At 38.4% G+C, this 19424-nt stretch overlaps 1 protein-coding gene across 2 annotated transcripts in view; it reads right to left on the bottom strand.

Moving 5' to 3' along the window:
- IMPDH2 (inosine monophosphate dehydrogenase 2) overlaps positions 1-19424 on the bottom strand; it is a 1061056-nt gene that overhangs the window by 422281 nt on the left and 619351 nt on the right. For both annotated transcript variants that reach the window (XM_044078743.1, XM_044078744.1), the window contains exon 9: positions 18784-18879. In XM_044078743.1, the coding sequence (XP_043934678.1) occupies positions 18784-18879 (96 nt within the window). The remainder of the gene's footprint in view (positions 1-18783; positions 18880-19424) is intronic.

The following is a 19424-nucleotide window of genomic DNA, read 5'->3' as shown; positions in this document are numbered from 1 at the left end:
TCTTTCCCACTTACTGGCTCTCTCACCTTTTGTTCCCCACCTCGCCTCCATGGACATCTGAATGCCACATGGCCCCACTGGTTGCATTCAAAATATTTAACCCTAGGTGCTGGACATGTACCTGGACTAGTGGCTTCCCCTGCTACTGAAATTCTGTTAGGGCAGTCTGGGCTGCCCTCCATGGGTTCCTTTAGACCCATGAGCAGTACTGGGGGTCCCTTTCCTATGCAGGGGTGTCCTGCTTGTCAGACATAGGTCTCCCTTCTTCCCCAACTCATCTGAAGTAGCACATTGTCTATCAGCTAACCAGATCCTCATGTCCTCAGGCAAAGTGCTAAGGGTTTGTTCCCTTACCAAAAGGACTGCCAGCCCTTCAAAAGTGGTGACCTGACATCCACTCACCCACCTATGGAAATAAGTGCTCAGTTCAGCAACATATTCACATACACTTTCATCTGCCTAGCGTCTATCTCACAAAACTTTTACTTATATATTTCAGGTGTTAGCTTAAACAATTCTAACAAATGCTTTTTAACAGCAGTATAATCAAAACATGCAACATCAGACATTTTTGACAAAACAGTTCAGGAACCGTACCCAGTGCCTTTGGTCAACACCATACTGTTTGCATACCCTCTCAAACATATGACTGAAACTATCAAAATGACCCCCCTGTGGAAGAAATTTACTGACCTGTTGTGCTACTGGGGTCCAGTTACTCCCTTCCCCATTACCTCCACGACTCTGGTGAAGAGTCAGCATCTCCTCATACTGCCTCTCCTTTTCCTCAGCTTCCAGGTGTAGCAGTTTCTCATTTTCCTCAGCCTGCAAGCATCTCAGTCTCTCATTGTCCTCACTCTCTAGAAGCCTCAATCTCTCAGTTGCTTCTATTTCCACACGCCTGGCCTCCAACTCGAGTCTCTTTAACTCCAGATGGATTTTTAAGTCCTCGCAGAAAAGTTGAGCTGTCCAATCTCCAAGGGTATTATATCTCCACTGCCAGTCTGATTGTCCTCCTGGTTGCTGTTTTCTCATGCAGCTGTAACCAAGGCTGCAATCAGGTCTGCCTTAGTCAGGTTTCCATGCACCAGTCCCCTAGCCTGGCACATCTCTGCTAGCTGGCTCCTTGTCAGCTTTCCATACTCCTCTGCTGACATGCTGCCTGCTCACCCTGACTGACTAAGCTAACAAAAGAAATAAAACAATTGTGATCTGAACTCTGAGTATTCACTATGTGTCTGATTTAGAATACAAAACATCTTCAAAGCTCACTGTACACAAGCTACAAGAATTCACTCTACCCACACCACTACAAGTCAATTAGTATTTGCCAACCAATTAATATGTGATGTGGATATCCCACCGCTGCCAAACAATATGTGACGCCTGTGCCCTGGCCCAGCAATCAAGGAGCCTCAATCCTCACCACTAACACCAGAGAGGGGTGTCTCATATAGGAGAAAAGGATAACAAATACACACAGTAAAGTGCAACTTCCCTTAAGAGCACACAGAGATCACAGTCAGTCCAGGGCTGGTTGTACCCTTGCTCTCCAGGTTCCCAATAAGTCTCCCCACTGTCACAGCTATAGGGTCCAGATCTCAGCCAGCTGGGCAAGCTAAAATCTCCATCACCCTCTCTGTCCAACCAGTGCTTCATATGTCCCTGCCCAAGTAGCTGACACACACACTTTGAGATAAGAGTTTATACAACCACACAGACATTTTTGGAGAAGGCTGGCACGTTCTCCAGCTGTGCCCCTTTTACCCAGACTATACAGTAGAAATCACTGCCACCACCCAGCTAATATTTATCAGCTACTCAAGGGCCCTTAAAAGGGTGCCCATTTATTACTGTGCAATATTATTATCCAATTAGTATGCGTGACTAAACAGTCAAGGCTTATTAGAGTGACTTGGTACAGGATAAATATATACATGCAATGTACTCCAGAGCTTAAGTTATCTCTATACAAAACAGACACAGTTAAAAGGGTTTAAAATATTTAAGAATAAATACAAAAAACACAAGACAATACTTCTTACTACACAGTGCTAGTCAAGAGTTCAGAGATCACAGAGAAATACTTAAAATAATTCAGTAGTACAGTTCTGACATCACAGAAAAAAACACAGTCTAATCTTTCTAGTTTCTAGCTATTTCTAAGAGAAAACACAAATCTAAGATAACTTACATATAGAAACAGGCAGACTGTTGATTAGTTGGATGGACAGACAAAAATGCTTAATGCCCTCTGATTCTCTATTTTTAAAATCACATTCCTGGTTCCCATTACATAATTCTTCACACTTCCCTGGGTTCCCATGCTAACAGAAACTACATCTACATTCTTAACATCTTCTTTTATCTTGCAGCTCGTCAGGAAGCAGAGCAATACAAACATGTCTGCATGTTTAAATTTAGCAATTTAACTCTTGGTTAAAACAATAGAAAGAATGTCTTCATCTAGACAGGCCAGAGCAGACTTTGATCAAAGGTTCAAAACAGGTTTTACTTGTTCAGTAGAGAGCACTGTTACTTTTTTTTCAGTTCCACATCTAACAGCAGTTTTTCCATTTAAGACAACAAACCTGTGGTTCACATTAATATTTACAGATGATAGAATTATTTCCAAAAATTCGATCTGGCTAGGCTGGCAGCCTTCACCTATCTTCACCCAATCTTCACACATGCTGAAGCAGAAATAGAAAAAAGGGCAGTGGGAAATACGAAGAGAAAACATTTTTTTTAATTTAAACAGTACACACAAAAATTGTCCTTTAACTGAACCTGACAATTACAGGAGGGAAAGAAAGGAAGAGAAAATCATCCTCTAAAATGGATGATGGTATTCACCCTCTAACTTAAACGGATGGAACTGGGTTGGGAAGACTTGCACTAGCAAAATGAAGGTAGACTAATTAGAAAAAGATAAACTACTAAAAAGAAAGGTCTAAGACAATCATAATAGACAATAAACAATTAGCAATACTTAGCCCAGAGCTTAGCTAACAGGAACCTTTTTCTTGCTCAGCAAATGAGATCTGAGGTTATAGAACAGTTGCGTTATGGTAGGGAAAAATGCCCATGAGCTTGGCTGAGGACATTGAGCTTAAGTAATGGCCAAGAATGATTGGATCCAACCAATCAGTGAGAATAAAGGTGAGATTGACAGCATCACATGAAATGTTCCAATATTCATAAGTTCAACAACTTAACTTGCAATTTGACATGTTTTATTCCTTCACAACACTGTGGAAATACAATTTTAAGTATAATTTTATAAGTGGAGATGCAGTTGTTTCCCCTTAATGTATACAGTCGTAGCTATGGCTGCAAAATGTCTAAACCTATATTTTGTAGTTACTGACAAATGACTACTCAAACTCCTAGCTAAAGGATTAGCAGCATAATCATTTGAATCTTCTGCTGAGAAAATATATTCTAGTTTTACACACATTCATATTCCTCCACAGAAAAAAATACAGATTCAACAACACCCCAATGAATTTTTAACATTACACTTTTTTCCCATATCGCTCCCACATGCCATCTTAAGTCTCATACTCCTCCATTGGTAGAGATTGTAGGAATAAATAAATACATAATGCAGGACTGCATCTCAAGAATGTCTGCCAAACTAAGTTAGAAATGTATGTAGAAAGGCACAGAGGTCTGAAAGGGGTATAAGACACCATTAGACATCATACTCCATGTTATTTTGTTCTCCCACATCTCCCTTAACCATTTGCCTGCATGGATGTCTGAGGAAGAAGGAAGACCAAGATGGCATAAGTAAAGAAGGCTTCCAAAGATTTTGCTAACACATATTACTGTCATCAAGAACTCATCTTCAAGGAGAAACGTCGCAAAGAATCATGTTAATATATAAATTTCCATCTAAATTCTCATCAGTCAAGTTGTCTAAGGATAATGGTCGAGCCTGGGTAAATATCATTAAAAATGTCAGACACTGCTCCTCTAAACTCATTAAAACAAACTAGAATTCGTGCAAAGGAACAGGGCAAAAGAGGCAATAAGCAAGGCATGATTAACATTTTTAGGCCACACCTTAGAATGACTTTGCATGTACAAATCTATTTAGAACAGCTGACAGAACATGCGTATTAAAGGACTGGCACCAGGCAATTATCAGTGAAAGGAAGGTGCTGTACACACAGTTGTTACCTGAGTCAATCAGATTAATTTCACTCTGGAAAGGGAAGAAAGGCCCATGTGTGTACCCCACTATAAAATGAAACACTGCACACAACTGTTGAGTTATTTTTATTTTGATAACAGAGTTGTCCATCTGAATGAAGCCTACTTTCAGTGGAGGCCTGTGAGAAACAAACTTAATTACACACAACTAAAAAACAGTGATTAACAGCACACAGAAAATACAATAAAATGAAATTAACTTGCTTTACAAATTGCTGAAAGTACGCAAAACAGAAAAAGTAACAAGGGTCAAGTACACTGTATACTATCAGCAGAATTATAACAAGCATAGAAGTATACAAAACATTTTCAGAGTTCAACAGTACTTGGTCAAAGTCAGTTCACAAGTTTTGCAGTACTACGTAAAAGTTAGGTGTTAATTTTCACAGCTGTGAAACAAACATTCTTCCAGAAAGACTAATCTAATGCAGGTTGAGATAAGGAAAAAAAATTAGTTTAGGTAAATTATCCAGAGATTTTCTGGGTGATCAAATGGCCTTTTACTACTACCTTAAACATTTATGGCACATATATTCAGTAACAGATACTGACACTTTATTCAGAATTGTTAAATATGGTGTCAAAAAGCCACCACTGTTGTTTCTTTTTGTAGTTTTCCAAATTTAACTTAAATACACTGAAGAATCTCTGTGGCAGTCAAATATCAGGAAACGACTTACTGAGACAGGCTCTGTCATTAAGTATTCTGTGGGTCCAATTCCAAAAATCTTGTTCTTACTCTAAGTAACTTACTCTAGTAAAGGCCTCCTTTACAGATATGCCTTACACCAAAGAAAGTGACCAACACAGACAGCAAGTCTTATGGAATCAGGGCAGGCTTGCACCAGAGTAAGTTGCTTGCAACAACAGCAAGTCTTGGAATCTGCCCCTGTGAGAAAATTCCTATAGAAGAGTATTCAATTATAAGCCTGATCAAATGGATTTCTTCTGTAATCTTGGTTTGAGTCTCAAGACAAAGGTAATTTTATTCTGTAAAAACTACTAAGTTACTCGTGTGTGCTTTAAGTGTGTAGCCTCAATAGGAAATCAGAGTTAAGTCTTTAACTAAATAAATACCCAGATGTTTACTGCAAAACTGACCACCTTCCCTTTTACCATATTTTAATTATGTTCACTGTCAAGTTACCATCAATATTTAGAAATTTTCCACTGAAATATAAACACTCTTTCTGATGTTTTTAGAAATAAGCAGGATCATCTTAGCCAGAACTGAAGGCTAGAATTACTTTAGTGGGGCTTCATGAATGGTGCCTGCACACGAGTGAAATTACCAGTGTATTAGACCAGAAGATCACTGATCACTCCAGGACCTTTATAGTTAAACTACATGGGGTAGATATTACATTTTCCCATTTGATCACCTACTTTCTCTAACAGATATACCTGGAAATGAATTAATATGTACTGATTTTACTAAGTTTATTTATTTTTACCTAAACTCCAATTATTAGGATGCACAACTGGATTTTGGCTCATTTTCAGTACAGGCTCACAAAAAAATAAAACCATCCGGTAGTACAGTCAACTTTTAAAGGATGACTAAGACGGGGAAGCATTTTTAAGACAAGTTAAGATGAATCTGGCAGAGTTATACACAGTATGTTTGCTCAAGTTTTGTTAATAAGGCATCTGATATGCTGTTAAAAATCGCACAGCCACAGAATAATCTGCAGTGGACAGTAGGGGTGACTACCTTTGTTTTAGCAGTTTACATTAGGTAATACCTGATCCGTATAAGTTACCAAGTGTCATGTTACTTTTTTGGATGGCAAGTAGTTTTGAAACCATTTTATGGCAAGCTGAGGGAGGCAAACCTCTCTGAGTCTGTGTGCAAGACCGACATGACTAAGGAAGTCCAAACGCCTTAGCTCCAAGTCTTGTAATTATTACGCAGTGCTGCACTGAACAGAGCACCCTTTGAAAAATTCATACTGTTAGTGAGAAGGGTTGTGTTCTTTAACAAAGGTGTAGAGTTGCCGATTAAAAAAAAAACCTTGTACTTAATTTAATACTTTTTAGTATAGCAGTGGGAAGACGGTTGTTAGGTTTAGCCAATACTCTGCTTTTATGGCTAGTATAATGTGGGCCTCTATCTAAACTGTTGGCAAGCTACCTTCCCTCATGCACCTATTAAGTTGTGTCAGGGCTGTTGAAGTCTGGTGTTAAAGAAACACAACGGTCTACAGTGCCAGGTGCTTTATTGTAGTCCAGTAACACTGACTTTACTACCATGTTACTGGAAACTCATCTGTACATGTATGTCACTGCAAAAGATGCAGCATTAACAATATGTACACATCCAAAGTCAGTGAGAAATCCACTGGTGATCAGAGAGTTAAGTTTAACATCTGCTGATGGCCACTGGCCTGAAGTTGGACATGACACCCTTGATCCAGCTTTATTTACTTTGATCATCACTTACCTTCCCTCCTACTGCACGTTACATTCTTTAAAATTCCTGTTAAGTAATTCTGTTAGTGGGCAAACCTCAGTACAGACATAGCACGATTACTACATTTTTGTGGAATACTGTCAGCTAATGGAGATCCATGGTCTTTTTTTAAGGCAACAAGTTTGCTTGCTGTTACTCCCTGAAGTTTACATTCGGTTAATGCTTCACATTCAGACACAAGTGTAATAAATTCAAATTGGTCAGGCAAGGGCTTTTATCCAACAGTCTGGCAGGCATATTATATTGCAGTTGTACACACAAAAATTATCCAGATTATTTTCAAAGATTTCAAGACTACCACTACCCTTAAAATTTCTGTGGTGGGGGGGGGTCTATAGTTCATAGACAAGTACTAGGCTAGCTGCCCTTGCGGGGAATTCTAAGCCTAGCCAATTTCCTTTCTGTGCTCAAAATAACCTATCCCATTTGGTTATAGATTGGCCTTGCTCATCCCATGGTCGATAATTACACACTACCCCTAATAAAAATAATTGGGGATCATAACATAGAAAATTTCAGGGGACCCACACACGGGATAAAGCATTTAGGAGCTGCACACTGGGGCAATCCTGTGGTACATTTCTGTCTGCCATCCAAAGATTTTAAGTTACACTGGACAGGGATGAACTCATGTGGATGGGAAGTCGGTTCCATAGCAGCAGTAACCTCTGCAAAACATACTTGTCCCTCCAAACTGCTCTGTTGATGTTGCAGACATGGGTTAGATCCCTACACTGAGTATTTCTGATGTCAACTGACTTGCTGATGTGCAGTAAATCAGTAATAGTTCAGAGAATGCTTTATAAACCCAGACACAGGTCACCTCTTTGCAGTCTGCAGGATGCACAGCATAACAACAGAGCTTTGAGTCAGTACGTGTAGGATTTGTTGTTTAGGCCTTGTATCCTTTTAGTAAGGTATCACTGTGGGTGTTCCAGTTACTGCATTTGTCTGGAGATACATCCCAAAAAGGAAATTTTATTCAATGATTTGCCTAATGGAGGCCGAGTAAAGGGGGACAATTACAATTCCAGATCTAGACACAATCCCTTGGTTTAGAAGCTGTGCAATACAGAAGAACTTTCTTACAACAACAGATACATGTTGGTCAACAGTTAGGTCGCTATTCACACAAGTTCCCAAATCCCGAACAAATGGGTTCAACTCCTAGGGGCGTTTCGTTAATCTGGTAGTTGCCTGTGGTAGATGACTTCCCAAAGGATACAATTAATGCATTTTTTGGCATTGAGTTTCAGACCACGATTTTGACACCAGTTATTTTGGACAAACCTTCCTGCAGGACAGCCAAGTCATTTGGGGATTCAATGACTGCTCCTAGCTTGCAGTCATCTGCAAACTTAGCCACAGCCCTTTGATATTGGCTTATTCTACAACCTTTTATTAGAAGCAGTTTATTGTTATGTTCAGCTTACTTAAATTACATATTAATTTTAGAAGCTCTTATATTCACATCCTACTTAGGCCATACAAAACAAAATAACTTGCCAGACATTGTTTTGTAAATATTAATTAGGGCTCCATACAACCTTTGATGGCTTATGGAAAAAGAGAACTAGTACTTAAGATACTAAAAACAAGAACCAGAAACATATTCAGTATTTTTGTTACTGTCTCAATGAAAAACTCTGTTCTTTGTATGAAAAGATCAAAGTATGCGGCTATATTTTAGCCTAGTTCTAGCCAAACCAGTACAGAGATTGAGAATGTGTCATGGCACTGTAAAGTAATGAACTGAAGTATGCAGTCAATTGTACACATCTGTTGTGAATAAAATGACATAATACTTTTCACCATAATGTTTCATGTCCTAAAAGATCCTAAAGTTTTCAACAGTATTAATGTTAAAAGCAAATGTAGTATTTAAATGGGACTTCATAAATCTAACTTTTAATTATATGAATATATATGTGTGTCCGTGCTGGACAGGGGCATCGGGTGCTGACTTGTCGAAACATGAGCTAAATTCTTGGCTAGGGTTGTAAGGGCCTCAGAGCCAATAGCCTAGTAACTTCCTATGAATACTTATGCTAACATCACTGGCCTATTTAGTAAGAAATTTAATACTTAGCATTTCCCTACAAGTCTTCCATAGCCCTCTCACCACTAATAACCCTGCTCAGCTTAATGTCTTCAGTATGAATAGTAAAGTCAGCTTGCCTGTTATAGCAAATCAACTAAAAAAATAAACATTCGATGGCCAAAAATGGAATCCTGTGGCACTGCCTCTTTTAGCTATTGCTATTTACTTATCCATCCATCCGTAATCCCTTTTTCCCCATTTTTGCACAAGGGTGTCAATTCAATAGTGACAATGGAGAGTCAATATTCACTCTGCTGGGTAGATATTATTCTTAAATTTGATCCCAGCACAGAGATGGAGTGGTAACATCTTTGCCTCAGTCTCTAGGGTTCAGGGTTTAATCCTGACTTCCAGTCATTGTCCGTGTAGAATCGACTTTTTCCTCTGAATACTCCAGTTTCCACCCAAAACACACAGAATGATGTCTATAATATGTACAATGTGGGATCCTTATGTTTACTTGGCTTGTCAGTTTAATGACCATCTCCCACAGTTTCCCCACTTTGTCACTCAAGTATTTACTGTTAGAATCAACTAAAGTGTAGTTGATTAACAATGAAAACAGTAGTTCTGTTTAGGTTGTGGTGACAACACTGACGTTAGTACATATAGGTTAAGGGTGGTTAGAGGGTTAAGTCAACTCAGGAAAAGGCTCAAATCTTGTGAATCTCTATTTATATTTTTTTTCGATGTCAGGTGCTTCCAGTTTCAGGCCTGGGTATAAGACGATGTCTGATCTAGTTTATTTGAAAATCTAACTGAAATGCACTGTTGGGGGAGCCAATACCAAATCTGAAAACATAATACTAAAAATGCATATTAGTAATACAAGAGACCAATGCATTGTACAGCACAATAAGCTTCCTTTTACTATTAGAAGTCAGTCATTAACTTTCTTCTGAAATAATCTTCACTCACACACGTGTGTGTGTGTGTGTGTATATATATATATATATATATATATATATATATATATATATATATACATATATATTACAGAAATCAAGCTTCTCAAAGGCCAGTAGGTGATGAGCTTGACAAATGAACATGCACATCTATGAACCTCAACTCACAGAATTCCAAAGTTACTTACCCTTAACTGGTTTAAAACTGTAGTGAGTGTTCTACAAAGACATGATTCACTTGTGAACCAGCATTGCTTTTGTCCTAAAGTTCATCCAGTAACTCACTCGAAAAAGTCTATTCATATGGAAATAACCTATCTGAAGAGATCTAATTCAAGTGAATGGCTGCTGCATTCTATGAATGTACTCTAAGTGAAGCTTGTCCAGTATAACTTCCCAGCTATCTGGCTTAATTCAGTTATTTCCTTTACATTTATCACAAGGTAGTGCTGACAAGTTAGGATGTGTTGAAAGTATGCAGGAAAAAAATTGAAAAGGCAAAATATAAGGAATGGCAAAAAAGTAACATGGATGATGTGAGGAGGTCAGGCAAAACAGGAGATACTACAGGGACGTGCTTAGGAGGAGCCCTTCAACAACAGTGCCATTTTACCCAAGGTCAGCCCTGCTACTGCTTACAAAAGGTGCATATTTTTAGTGCCGTTTCCATTTCCAAAGCAATATGTCAAGCATTTTCAAATGTCAGCTAGCATTCTGATTATATTCTCCTTTCTATACATTTGTCATTTGTTCTACAACCAATTCTCTAATCAATTGTTCTAATATCTCCATAATCACAGTCTTTGGCCAATTTTCTCAGATTAGCTACATCAAACCTTTACAGTAAGCTTTCTAACATATGATTGAAATTTGTAACCAATATCTACCTAGACTTCAGATTAAAATGGTTCAGAATGTACATCTTTCCACCTACTTTATGAAATACTAGAAGGAATTTTTTTCAATAATGGAAGACCCCATCTTTCACTACAGTTAACCTGTACTTCAGGTATTCATTTATTTTCATCCACAACATCAGTTGGATGTGGTTTAGTGCCCAGTAACCCTTTAATACATTTTCCCATTGGTATTTCTTTCCGCTGCCACAGCTCATTTAAGAGTCCCACTTTTTCTTTTCTATTCAAAACTAACATTGTCCCAGAAAATAATTTATTTTAGCCTGCCTGGCATAAGTAGAAAACTAAGACACTGTAGTTTTCAGTGGTGATATCTGCTCACAATTTTTCTTCCAGAGACCATCTTCCTGAGGTCAGTAAAGTGCTCCAAACAGCTAAAATGAAACATTTTTCAAAGAGTTAGTTGTTGGACATACTTTTATAGGACTAACATGGGTGAGTTATACTGCAACACCACATAAATTGGTAAACACTAATCTCTGCCAGTGAAGTCTTGTTTTAAACTACAGAATAAAGCACATTCTTTAAAATGAAAGGCAGTTTTCATTTGCTTTACTAGATTTTTAAAGTAACAAATGTCAGTCACCATTAAACGAACAAAGCTGACAACTTTCACTCCTATAAGAAGACAAGTGAGGGAGGGTCTGAAATATTTTTAAGGACTACAGGTTTAAATGCATAATAAAACTTTGCTTTATCACCTCTTATGTAGAGAAGAAAGTGTAAATGAACTATAAAAGATATTTATAAGCTTACAATAAAAACTAGTCAGAGTAATTCAGTCAAGTAATACAGACACCATTTTCATAGACCATCTAAAATGGCTCAAAGCACTATCAGTGTAACAAAGCTCTCAAATCTTTGATGTCTTTGCACTCGAAGTAAGTGTATATCAAGTGTGTCTAAAAAGGAATACAGACAGAATTCAAGAAATACAAAGATAACCTGTAACAGAATATAATGACGGATGCAGCCATATCTCAAAAAATAAATAATTACAAGGGTAAGTTAGAATAAAGCGCTAATGGGATAGGGTTATTTATGCCCAGCACTCAGGAGATATTCAAAATCAACAAACTTTAGAAGGATAAGAATAAACATGCAAGGAGCAAAACAAAAACAAAATATAAAGAGCAGTACAGTCCAAGAAAAAGCAATGAGCTGCAAATGTAAGTAATAAAATTCAACAAAAAGCCAGCTTATCAGTTAGATGTTCTGCCAGTGATGACAGTGGTAAAACAGGGTTCTCAACTGGCTTGCACTCACTAGATAAGAACTTGTAGATTTCATCAGATGACATTATTTTCTTTGTTAAACCCCTTTGATTAGTAGTGGATTGTGTAATGTGTACAGTTTGAACTAATTGCACATTTTAAACAAATAGCTTATCCAAACCAGTAACTGTTAGTAATGTGGCATGAAAATTGGATTTCAGATTCTAACTACAGCCTGTTGAATTTCTGGATTGTATGAAGGTAATCATCCTTACCTTTTAACAGATCAATTGTGACGCCACAGGAACAGGTGCACTCATGTTAATTATGGACAGATTAAAATTTTAAGAGCAGTTTGATGACACTAATCAGCAGTATTTTCATGAGATAAATAGTTTAATTACTTACAATTGAAACACATCGCCAGTCAATGTGCAAAGCAGTGAAAGGGAAATTTTGTTCATTTGTCCAAAATGATTTAGCAAAGGTACCACTTAGTTTATATCACATCTCTTTGGAAATCAGCATCTAAACAAGCCAAGTAACTAAAGGCAGCAATAAATCTGAGAAACTCAGAAAGAGTAAGTCTTTGGGTTTACAATACACAGCATGCATATCACTGGTGTTCTCTCAAGATCTGCAAAGGTTTCCTCTAGGTGCTCCATGTTACTTCTAAATACAAAATTATGACTGCTAACTATCCCTGTGTTGCATAAGGGCTGACAATGATCCAAAGGATGAGTATACTTAATTAGCTAAACAAAAGTGTCACTTCCTTTTTCAAAATTTAGCTAAAATACCTATGTCTTGCTTTGCTAAATAAGGACATGCATATCCAAATGTGTCTAAAAGCACCAATTAAATTATTATGGGACCTAGTAATATCTTTTCCACTGACTTTCCCTGAATATAAGGGACACCTGTAACTTTACATCCTTTAATGTTCCATTTGTACACTGCCTACTTTCCCCACTGAATCACCTCCATCATGTGTTAAAATTTCAGATCAACTAGCAGCCTGTTTTTACTTATGCACAGCTTCTCAGGAAAGTACTAGACAATCAGACTAAAGACCATTACAAGCCCAGGTGATAAATGCACTCAAATGTTCCCTCCAGCCTCAAAGAAAGGCAGTACAAGATAGACCAAAGTAGAGAATTTGAGGCTGCCCATTCCATTATCTAGTTTTACTTTTTTAGGTTGCAAGAGTGCTGCTCTACTTGACATGTAGTATAAATTTCTTCCAGAGGTGGGGGGTATGCTGGCATATGAATCTATCACACCAATGAGTATTATTCATCTTTTGATAAAGGGGCCAACTCCTTTAACAAATGTATTTGAGGAGTGATTTGATCTGCAAAGGAATAGGTGGTTAAGAAGGGTCACCTCTTTCATGGCTTGAAAGGCTAGACACAAATCACCATGAAGGAGTCTATAAGAGCCCAAAATAATACATGCATCTTCTAGGAACTGTTTCACCACTTACCTATGTTTATTTTATGTTATTCATGTGTTAACAAGGTAAGCCCACTAGACTACAGTCTCCTTTTTCAGGGGTGACCCAGAAGTACTGTTGGGTTAATTGGCTTATTCAGAATTACACAGTAGTCAAAATCAGGTGGAAGAAATTAAACCTTGTATCCTGGGCTACAAAAACCAGCTCAATAACCTCTCGGAGCTTTACCCTTCTGCACTAACAGCCAGACAATTATTCAAATTAGTCCTTGATGACCAGAACACAGCCATTCCAGTAATCTGTTACAGGCCAAGTGGGCTTCCTCCACTACAACCTAGAGCCTTGAATACAAATTCAATCCAGACCTGCACGTATGGCAAGTGCAAAAGCTCTAAAATTAAAAGGCAAATTAAAAAAAAAAAACAGAGCCAGCACAAAGTGTGGTATAACAATGTAATATGCCAAAAAAATACAGTACCATGGGTGAGGGGATAAAAAAAAAAAAAAAAAAAAAAAACCCAAACCAAACCTTCTTCAGTGAAAAAGACAAACAGCATACAAATAACAGGACAAGAAAGCCCTTTATATACACATGAACAGATTCAAGGCAACTTCCTATTGGTTAATTAAAGATGCTCATTTAGACCAGGAGGAAAAAGCCCCCCCCCCCCCAAGTTTGATAATTCATTTTCTTTCTTTAACATTTAAAATAGTATGCCAGACAGATTTATCCCTACAATTCCCCAATATGCAATCAATTGCAGTAAATCTAAATGAAGCAGTATTGTGTTTACAAGTATGTTTAAAAAGAGCATTGGACTGTCTTTTATTCTTTATATCACTCACATGTTCCCCAAATTAAGTCTGAGAGGTCTGGAAGTTTGGCCCACGTAGCCTGGAGCCTAAGAGACAGTTTGTATACTTCGTATTTATTAACTTACGAGGCCAGTGACTGAGCATGTACAAAAACCAGAGAGGTATCCAATGAGTGAATGATATTAGCAAATTAAAATAGAAAAAATACTATACAAAGAAGACAACGCCTATAAAAAAGTGACTCAAACTGTTGAAAAGAAATGCATGAATCAAAAAGCTTAGACTACACCAACAACAGATAACTCTTGGTCTTTCCTCCATGAATATTGGCAACAGTTGTAGAAGCAGAAGAAAAAAGAAGAGGTATGCAGGAATCTTCACAACTGCTAGCCAGCATCATGGAGTACAAGGATTACGCCCCTAGCTATGGCTCAAGCTCGGACATCTGAGACACCTGACAGGCAAGTATGAGCACAGAAGGGTTCAGGCAAATTATAGTGCTCTGTATTAAAAATTAAGTTCACCCCAATCAAGCTGAAGGAAACTTCAGGAGTACCCCTAATACTAAGGCTCTACAAGGCATGTATCATGCCCACCAACACCATCTAGGTACCCTGTAGAAGTAGCGATATGATACCACAGATAGTCAACATCTGGAATATGACACACCAAATGTGCTTGATAATGTTACTGACGTTTAAAGCAGCACTGAAAACTGCCCCATTAAGATAAAGAAGAGATGTAACAGAACCCAGTGTGTCTTTTGGAGATATGAACATGATCTAGGTCTCCTTTGAGGTGTAGCAATATACCCCTTTCTCAGAACTCAATAAAACCCAACTGGTGATCTGGCAAACTCAGAGTAATTGGCTTCCTACATGTATTCCTGAGTGAAAGGACTGCTGTGGTATCCTATGTGAAGTTCGACCCCTGAAGACTTAGCAGTCAGGGATGGAAGGCAGAGCCACCTGACACTTTGGTCTCCCTTTCCATTCTGTCAGTGGGTTTCTTCTTGGGATGTCACCTGGCCTAAAAGCAGTAATACCTTTCAGTATTGTCAGCACCTTTTTTTCCTGTTCTGGACTTTCATTAGGTCCTGCACAACTGCCCACAGAGTACTTCTTCTTGCTGAGGGATCTATGAAAGCCTTTTTCATTAAATCCTTAAAGGAACAAAGTGTAAACCATGCCAACCAACCCAAGCCACACTGTCAGATCAGTCAAGCCCACAGCAGGTTACATGGAAACACACTGAAAAAGACATCATAAGGGTCCTCCAGTGATGCCTTGACCCCAGAAGCAAGAAGCAATGAGCTCAACCAGAGCCCCTTTCACAAGGGAATAATGGAACATGAATGGGTAAGACAGTTCACAGCTGCAAGGCACAGGTTGGAAGTGAATACCCTCTTGTCCACCCTGTCCAACGGTTTAGATTAACTACCTAACAGGATGGCAGGCAGGTGTGGTCTCCAGAACTTATGTTTGGCCATAAAAATCAGAGTAACCTCCTGAAGATTGCTTACTCAGAAAGCCAACATACTCCATAAGGTGCTTTTTAGAGGGTTGATGTTCTTTGGAGCACAGTTATCAGACTGGATGTCTCCAGACTGCAGAAATGGCATCCTTTTGGACAGATGTCACAAGAGATGATACAAGCCTCATTTCTCCCCAAGTAGTCGTTTATTTACTTAGTTGAGGGTGAAGCCAAAAGTGTTGAAGGCTACTTCACAGAAGTAATTGTAAGCTTGAGCATCTCTACAAAGATGATATCCTCTAGCTGACAGCTACAAAGTAGCCCTTTACCAGGGTCTCATTATCAATGTCTGTCACAAAAGCAAGGCCCTCAACTAAGTACCTTCAGAATAACCTTCTCAGGTGGATAATGAAGGAGGGGATCAGAAGGTCTCTTTGGGGAAGTCTCATTATCTTTGTTTCACAGCAAAGGATCTCAGTACCATAAGAATCCCTTACAAGGCAGACAATGAAGGAGAAGCAAATATTAGCCTTATAATAAAATCCAGCATAGGATGGCCTCCTCATACTCAATGAAAGAGTTAGAGTACATTGTTTGGCAGATGCTGGCTATCAGGGAAGGGCTCCCAATGCACAAAGAAGCACATGCAAGAGGTGACTCTGGGTTATGAGAAGCCTGCACAGATACTTGCACAAACAATGCCATATTCTCCAGTGGTGCGCACCTAAACCATTAAAGACTTCTCCAACAATGTCATGAGACTCTCTTGTGCTGCAGAGACACCTACAGGCCCAAAAGGTATGAAAAAAGTTATGAAAAGTGTCCTTAATTTCAGTCTGCAAACTTAGTTCAGCATGTGAGGCAAGATTAATAGTCTTCCAGATCCAGAGTTCCCTCACCCTTCTTTTGCCCGTAACAGGGGAACAAAGGGCTCAATCCATGCAATTGAGTCAGTTGCGATACTGCTCGAGACACTAGAGCACTGGTGGGGTGACAATGAAATCATGGCTCTTAACCCTAATGTGGCTGCACAGCAGGATGTCCCTACGGATCCCATCAATTTGTCAGCCAGTGATACTTCATCTTTGTCCCTGCAGCCTGAACCTAAGGCATCTACAGGCAACTCATTTAAAGTCATGCTGAAAAAAAGATTTGTTTGATGATCACAGCAATGTAATCTAAAATCTATAAAATCCAAAGGCTGAGAGAAGTGAACTGAAATGTACAAAATGCTTGCATTTAAGTCTTGCTCATGCCCAGCGTAACACAGGTGAACTAAATAAAAAAAAACACTGTTCCTATAAATGGCAAATAATTACTAGTTAGAACTTTGGGGAATTTACTGAAATGTCCAATTCACAAAACAGAACCCTTTAGACATTCAGAGTGCTATTTTGTGTAATTAATAAGAAAAGGTCTGATGTCTGTTTTTTCTTAGGCAGAGCACTTTTATTGAAAGGAATTTGATAAACACAGCAGAAGCAATAGCAACTGCAGAAAGATGCCCATAAGTTTTTGTACTTTGCAGACTGAAACAAATGAAATCCAAGTCTCAATTCTTTATAGGAAAAATCAAGAATAAAACAGTGTCTTAACAGCTTCTGATAAAATTAGGTGGAAGTTTTAGAGCTCTCAGATCTTGAGATACATACAATATACTTCTGGGATAGCAGTGGGCTTGTTGGGATGGTTTGATCATGTTTAAATGAACAGGAAATCTGTGTATGAGCTCTAGCTGAAATCCACTTAGGATAGTATTTGCTACATTAGAAGGTATATTGTAGTGGTGGGGAAAAACTGTTAATATTAATAAAATTCAACAGTTTATACAACAATATGTAGGGGGGCAGGTCATAATACATATTATAACTAATCTTCAGCTGCCATCAAAGTCTAAATCACATTAATATTAAGGATTTTCCGCAAAGGATGGGAGACATACATAAAGTGGTGAAAAGGAGTTCACCTTAAATCATTCTAGGAAGTAGTACTTAAAATGCATTTAACACACTATGGAGACTAAGATATATGTATTTTCCCAGTTAGGGGTCGCCACAGCAGAACTCCGGTCCGCTAATGATTGGCAGTAGAGTTTTACGTGCTGTCTTGCCGGGCCTAACGCACAACCTTCAACGAAGGAACGCCCATTCACGCATGTCGCCACACAGAAGATGCTCTAACTGAGAATCGAACAGGCAACGTCTGTGAGGTGACAACGCTACCGCAGCACCACCACCGCAGTTTATGTATTTTCTTAGAGTATAAACACCTCAAACATCTGATGTTGACCACTTCACAAATAAAAAGGAAAAAAAAAAAACAGATCACCTAATAGCAGTAGAAGTTAGGTTATCTTAATGTATGACCTAATTTTAAAATGGGGCAAAGACTAATAAAACACGACCTCGATTGCTGCTAAAATGATTAACCTGGATTTTTGTGCATGCCTCAGTCTCTTACAGAAGCATCAGAAGTAATATCCAAAATAACATGTCTGACACAGAATAATCGCTATCTCCTGCAGAATAAATTATCACAACTGTCATTACAGGGGGAAACAAAAGGAAAGAAACATGCAATGTGAGAATGCTCTCTGTGTGCCAAGCTTAGAAATTTGAAACCAGTGCAACAGAAGGCAAAAAACAGTAATTTTAAGCTTACCAAGAAAATACAATAATGTTATCTTTAGGCTCTAATGCAGAAAGTCATAATGCTTCAAACAATGGACAAAGATGCATTGGACAATGGGAAAGTCTGGCTACATTAACAAACCAATCTGTCTGTCAGCTCTAGCAGAAATCCACTTAGGATAACTTCTGCTTCATTCCTTTTTTTTTTTTTTTTGCGCACTGTTTTTGTCCCCTTATGCAGGGCACTGGATTAATACCCTGCATAAGGGGACAGATTTAGTGAAAATGTGGGTGGAGTATAGTTTATATAAAGCATCAGAATTTCCAATAAACACGTATTTACAAAGCTATCTGTTCTTCTTACCACTTCCCTTTTTACCTCTCCTGGCATTATGAACCCACAAGGGCCGTTGAGATAACAAACATGAACATCGTCATAGCTCTGCAAAAGAACATGTTACCATTACAGCATATAAAAGCTCCCCTTGAAAGGGAGAAAAGGACTTGCAGGCACAAACAGACTAAGCATTTGGAAAAAATCAGTTTAAGTCTAAAAAAATCAGACAGGACATTTTACCTTCCTGTGTGATACATATGGAACCGCTTCCCATTCCTACACGTAGAGCATCCACTCCGGCATCAATAAGATTTTTGGCTTGGGCTGCTGTCACAACTACATGAAAGCAAGAGACAGAAAAAGCAAAGAATGACAAATGTAAAGTCACTTACATGTAAAATGTCCTCGTGTTGCACATCTCAGGACAGCATCACAAACTTAAAAAAATGTAGCAATGGCTATACAACAAAATTCCAAAAACATTAAAATTAGTACCATTTATTTTAAGCCAAAGGTTTTCCACATAGTAAATACATGGGTAAGCACAAAATAATGCAAACTTAGTATTTAATATGACAGTCCACTCATTTTGAACTGTGCCTTATAACTGTTTCTTTTTTACTTGTACTCCATCTCATCTATACAGATACCCATCTACTTGTCACAATCAGATCAACTCAAATGTTTTATTCCACTCTTCACAGTACATTGAATATGTCAGCATAATTCCAGGGAGGGAGTATGATTTGAGGCCACAGCCAAAAAGTACCTAAGCTGCCTTCACACCGAGAGTATCCCATACCTCCCACCTTCATTTAGAAAGTTTCATTTCATAAATTTTAGCATTTGTAGTAAATGGCTCCACTACACATGCTTTTTGC

Source organism: Protopterus annectens, chromosome 7.part1, assembly GCF_019279795.1.
Source record: "Protopterus annectens isolate FY-2018-M chromosome 7.part1, PAN1.0, whole genome shotgun sequence".
Classification (NCBI taxonomy): Eukaryota; Metazoa; Chordata; order Ceratodontiformes; family Protopteridae; genus Protopterus; species Protopterus annectens.
This window is presented reverse-complemented; position numbering and strand designations above follow the sequence as displayed.